The sequence below is a fragment of the Salvelinus sp. IW2-2015 genome, linkage group LG8 (genome assembly GCF_002910315.2).
Source record: "Salvelinus sp. IW2-2015 linkage group LG8, ASM291031v2, whole genome shotgun sequence".
Lineage (NCBI taxonomy): Eukaryota > Metazoa > Chordata > Actinopteri > Salmoniformes > Salmonidae > Salvelinus > Salvelinus sp. IW2-2015.
This window is the reverse complement of record NC_036848.1, coordinates 47,129,666-47,135,348: the sequence shown is the minus strand read 5'-3', so window position 1 is coordinate 47,135,348 and position 5,683 is coordinate 47,129,666. Positions and strand designations below refer to the sequence as shown.

Sequence of the window (5,683 nt, the reverse complement as noted above, 5' to 3'; positions counted from 1 at the left end):
AGTGTTAATGCTAAATTGTAATTATTTTGCCTCTATAGCCTATTTATTGCCTTACCTCCCCACTCTTCTACATTTGCACACACTGTACATAGATTTTTCTATCGTGTTATTGACTGTACGTTTGTTTATGTGTAACTCTGTGTTGTTGTTTTTGCTTTGCTTTATCTTCGCCAGGTCGCAGTTGTAAATGAGAACTTGTTCTCAACTGCCCTACCTGGTTAAATAAAGGTGAAAAAAATATATATAATAAAAACCAACAATCACATAAATCTCCCCAGAATCTCAATAGCCAACTTCAACATCAAAATGCATGGAAGCTACAGCCCTAACATTGGCCAGCAATATCGTCATTCAACAATTCTATCAGTATCAGTTATCAATGACAATCTGAATAAATGGATGGATTTCAATAGCCATAGATCTCCCCAAGACCTTGAGAAGTCATTGTTCTATTTAACAGATTTGTCATTGTTGATGTTACACAGGAGGTTTTTAGCACCACTCTGCCATGCCAGAAGATTCTCACTAGGGGACTTGCCTTCCTGCAAGGGGAAAAAACACAAACATTCAAATTAACTAAGCATTTGTAAAATAGATCACCTTACAGTATCAAACATCAATATTCAAATGGACTGTAAATGGCGCTATGCTCACACAATAGCCAGTAACAATCATACCGACGTCACTGGAATACACTGAATGAATGTGAAAAGATGGGCCAAAATTGTATGAGGACAGACATGTTGGATGATTATGGAGTACTTACACTGTTCTTAGTTTTAAGACTGGCTCCATACATCAGCAGCAGCCTGATCATTTTGAATCGGTTTATCCTCAKAGCATCGTGCATGGGTGTGTCTCCATCCTGGTCATAAACAAAGTAGCTATTAACAACGCAATACACAACCATACTATACAATAGTGCAAATCAAATCAAATCAAAATGTATTGGTCACATACACATATTTAGCAGCCTCATTAAATGGTACCCGCAAAACAACAGTCTCAACGTCAACAGTGAAGAGGCGACTCCAGGATGCTGGCCTTCTAGGCAGAGTTGCAAAGAAAAAGCCATATCTCAGACTGGCCAATAAAAAGAAAAGATTAAGATGGGCAAAAGAACACAGACACTGGACAGAGGAACTCTGCCTAGAAGATCAGCATCCCGGAGTCGCCTCTTCACTGTTGATGTTGAGACTGGTGTTTTGTGGGTACTATTTAATGAAGCTGCCAGTTGAGGACTTGTGAGGCGTCTGTTTCTCTAACTAGACACTCTAATGTACTTGTCCTCTTGCTCAGTTGTGCACCGGGGCCTCCCACTCCTCTTTCTATTCTGGTTAGACCCAGTTTGTGCTGTTCTGTGAAGGGAGTAGTACACAGCATTGTACGAGATCTTTAGTTTCTTGGCAATTTTCTCACGTGGAATAGCCTTCATTTCTCAGAACAAGAATAGACTGACGAGTTTCAGAAGAAATGTATTTGTTTCTGGACATTTTGAGCCTGTAATCGAACCCACAAATGCTGATGCTCCAGATACTCAACTAATCTAAAGAAGGCCAGTTTTATTGCTTCTTTAATCAGGACAACAGTTTTCAGCTGTGCTAACATAATTGCAAAAGGGTTTTCTAATGATCAATTAGCCTTTTAAAATGATAAACTTGGATTAGCTAACACAATGTGCCATTTGAATACAGGAGTGATGGTTGCTGATAATGGGCCTCTGCGCCTATGTAGATATTCCATTAAAAATCAGCTGTTTCCAGCTACAATAGTCATTTCCAACATTAACAATGTCTACACTGTATTGCTGATCAATTTTATGTTATTTTAATGGACAAAAAATTGCTTTTCTTTCAAAAACAAGGATATTTCTAAGTGACACCAAACTTTTGATCGGTAATGTAAATATTAGGAAGAGCAATGTCGGAGTGGCATTGACTAAAATACAGTAGAATAGAATACAGTATATACATGAGTAAAGCGGTATGTAAACATTATTAAAGTGGCTCGTGATTCCATGTCTATGTACATAGGGCAGCAGCCTCTAAGGTGCAGGGTTGAGTAGCCGAGTGGTAGCCGGCTAGTGATGGCTATTTAACAGTCTGATGGCCTTGAGATAGAAGCTGTTTTTCAGTCTCTCGGTCCCAGCTTTGATGCACATGTACCTGTCTCTTATACACATCTAGATGTGTATAAGAGACAGGGGTAGAGTAGCCGAGTGGTAGCCGGCTAGTGATGGCTATTTAACAGTCTGATGGCCTTGAGATAGAAGCTGTTTTTCAGTCTCTCGGTCCCAGCTTTGATGCACCTGTACTGATCTCACCTTCTGGATGATAGCGGGAGTACAATTGGTGGGTTTGCGAAGCCTCTCTGTGATTTGCTCCATGCTTTCATTTGTCATATTAGGGTTTGTATGTCTTACTCCTGTCTCTTATACACATCTAGATGTGTATAAGAGACAGGTGTTGTACCTTGTCTCTGGAGTTGAACTTCCCTCCTTCATTGAGAAGCAGCTCCAGAGTAGTCAGGCTGCCTCCCCTGCAGGCCCAGTGTACTGAAGTGGCATCCAACTGGAGGGAGTGGGCAAAACAAACAGTGTTAGGCTGATGACAGTTCCCAGCCATTCTGAACCATTTCCCATGTACTGTATGTAATTAGAGCTCTGATGAGTGATTGAGTGAGTGAGTGAGTGAGTGAGTGAGTAAGTGAGTGAGTGAGTGAGTGAGTGAGTGATAGTGCGTGCATGCTTGCATGACTGCGTGAGTATCTGAGTTTGTGACTAAGAGAAAGAGAGAGAACTTACTCTGTCTTTCTTCTCAATGGAAGCCCCAGCCTCCAGCAGTCTCTTCACAATCTCTACATGGCCCTTGGATGAGGCTTTGTGTAGTGCTGTCCTTAGGAACTGTAAGAGAGGGAGGGGGGACAGAGTTAAGTGAGATTCGTTTGGCTTCCTGTTACTTGTCCTGTTGCATTGTGAGACTAGTGCTATAATGGCCCTTGGCTGTCTGTAACTCAAGATTTTGTATCTCAATCAATGTAGCTTCTGGCATGTCAAAAGACTGACTTAGATGGCTGTCCATGTGTCATCATAAGAGAGACATGATGCGGTACTCACATGATCACCGACGTTGGGGTCACCTCCATCTGACAGGTACTTCTCAATCACAGGCAGTTTATTTTCCATAGCTGCTTTCAGGAACGTGTCTTCATCGACTGTGTCGGGCTGTGTGACAACGAAAAGAGACATGTTGCATTAGCTTAGTGCCGTTTGACTTGTTTTAATCCGTTGTTGGCCTTTCTACATTGAATTCCCTCTTCTTGATTATGGTGAGGAATTTTAAAGAAAGAAGGAGAGAAAGATTGTGTAGAGTGAATAGTGGCGGGACGTACAATGATCTCTGGCTCAGGTTCTTTCCTGTTCTGCACCTTCCTCTCCCTCCTCCTCTTCCTCAGTTTCAGGATGTTGAAAAGGTCATCCACGGTCTCTAGTTTCAGCCGGCCTGATTTGTCGGTCTGAAAAGGAATAAGGTACAGAATGTTGGGCCACATTTTGGAAGGCAAGTAGAATGTTCAGTGTTTCTAATTGAGTACTAAGCATATGAGGAGCTAAAAACTCACATTGAGATTGACAACTGTGATCTCCTCATGAGTGCTGTTCTCATTCTCCTCTGGGATGAGGTCTTTGTGTGACCTCCGGCCATCCTGTTTCTCCTGGTTGATGGCTGCCTCGTACACACTCTCTGAACACGCCCCCGATAGGTGCTGGCCTACCTCCTTTCCCTCACACCTTTTACCAGTGACCTAGGAGAGAAAACAGATTGGAGATGAGATGGCCATCCACCTAAGCAGTACTTTCTATTCCAAGAAAGGAAAAAACAGAATGGAGGACAGGTAGCCATTCAAAACAAAGCCTTCCCTCTGTGAGATGCTTCTGTCCTAATAAACGACCAAAGAAGGAAGTATTGGGGTGCTAATAGAGAAATGTGTGCTGTCTAATGTCCAACTCATTTACAGACTGATCAAAGCCAACCCTATTAGATGACTGGGCAGGCAACCAACTGCTGGATTATTTTGGACCAAATGAAAACCATCATGTTTTGTTAATTGTATGTACAGATAGATGTAGGATCTTAATTTGAGCACATTTGCTACAGCAGAAAAATTATCCTGCAGCAACAGGAAATGTGAATTATTATTGATACATTTTTCGTGAGGGAAAATCAAGTCTGAAATGTGTGGAAAGATTGAAAAGTGGAGATTACCAAAAGGAAAGATCTCCTACAGGGCCGGCTCTAGCCTTTTGGGGGCCCTAAGCGAGATTTGGTTGCCCCCCCCCCCCCCCCCCKCCTTGCGGGCAAAATATTTTAGTGGCTCCCCTCTTGACAGCAGAGAGAATTTTTTTGTTTTAAAGTAAATTTTCTGAAATTCTACATATTTCGCCATGGGGTGTAGAGAAAATTTTGCAGTTGTAAAGCTAGTGCTCTGCAGTTCTACACAGCAATTTTATAAGAAATATCATGTGATTCTACTAATTTTGCCATGGGAAAGATATAATTTTTGGGGACATTTTGCAGCTAATTTCTTGCAATTCTACACATTTTTCCATGATTTATACCATTTTAATAATATCATAGTGAGAATGACTTAAAAAATGTATGGGGGCCCCCTGGAGGACAGGGCCTCTAGGCATGTGCCCTGCATGCCCGATTGCTATTCAGCCATGATTACTACAAGTTTAGATAGATGCCTAGACTAATTTACCAATCTAAAAATTGTTAGCTGACATTGCTAATTGAGTGACTGGCAGTGACTGGCATAACAAGATAAAAATTGCTGATGCAGAACCAAATTTCGAACTTGCACCTTATATATTCTACTATTCTAACTCTCAACAGTAAATTGAGAGCCAGACAGGAGCCGGCCCTGTCTATCTATCAGAGACTAATATTGTCAGCAACAACATCTAGAATGCCCAAACCCAGAGGAAATAATGGATTAGGCAGAGTGAATCCCGATCACACATGCAAAAAACAACCTACCAGCTCTTCAACGCTGTGCAGTCCCATGTCTAGTCTGTCTGTGTGATAAAAAGTATTCCAGTGTCTCAACTCCCGAAGTGGCCAGTGTCAATTCTGTTCTGAGTGAGCATGAGATCCATCATCTCTTATATAGCCTACGAGTTTGGGATTGGGAACTCAAAAAAACAGAAATGAGGTCATGTTTCCCGCTATTCACCCTTTACCATCTCGCGCAGCCCCAGCCAAGGTGTCTCATCAGTGGTCACGCCTGGCATGCGTCCGTGGTATGCGCTGATGTCACCATTGCTGGCTTGTAAAAATGTAATTCCTAAACCACTAGACACCTTTCAATCATTTGCACTCTCCACATAGATAAGGTGACATCGCAGAATGCCTGCCTAATGGCTAGTCAGTCAGAGCAGATTTATTGCGCGGACGGTGACAAAACTGCTCAACTATGCGCTTCCGTTCGTGATACCCACTCGCACTTGCCATAAACAGCTGACTGACACATGCAGCTTGAGTTCGACACGCACAAGGTCATACGGTAAAAAGGTACATGATGAGAGGTCCTTACCGCATATATGCTGCTATTTAAAGACAAAAACGAAAAGTGCCACAAAAAAATATATAATTGAACTTACAATTTGTTATTTGGACGAGGC

The 5,683-nt window shown here is 42.1% G+C and overlaps 1 protein-coding gene across 1 annotated transcript; it reads right to left on the bottom strand.

Moving 5' to 3' along the window:
• Nucleotides 1-63: 63 nt before the first annotated feature.
• On the bottom strand, nt 64-5,147 carry ankrd1a (ankyrin repeat domain 1a (cardiac muscle)). The gene is given in 8 exon segments (XM_070444965.1): nt 64-542; nt 767-911; nt 2,440-2,570; nt 2,804-2,902; nt 3,116-3,223; nt 3,391-3,513; nt 3,619-3,801; nt 5,040-5,147. Coding segments are annotated over 8 exon segments (909 nt in total). The 5' UTR covers nt 5,067-5,147; the 3' UTR covers nt 64-449.
• Between the last annotated feature and the right edge of the window lie 536 nt (nt 5,148-5,683).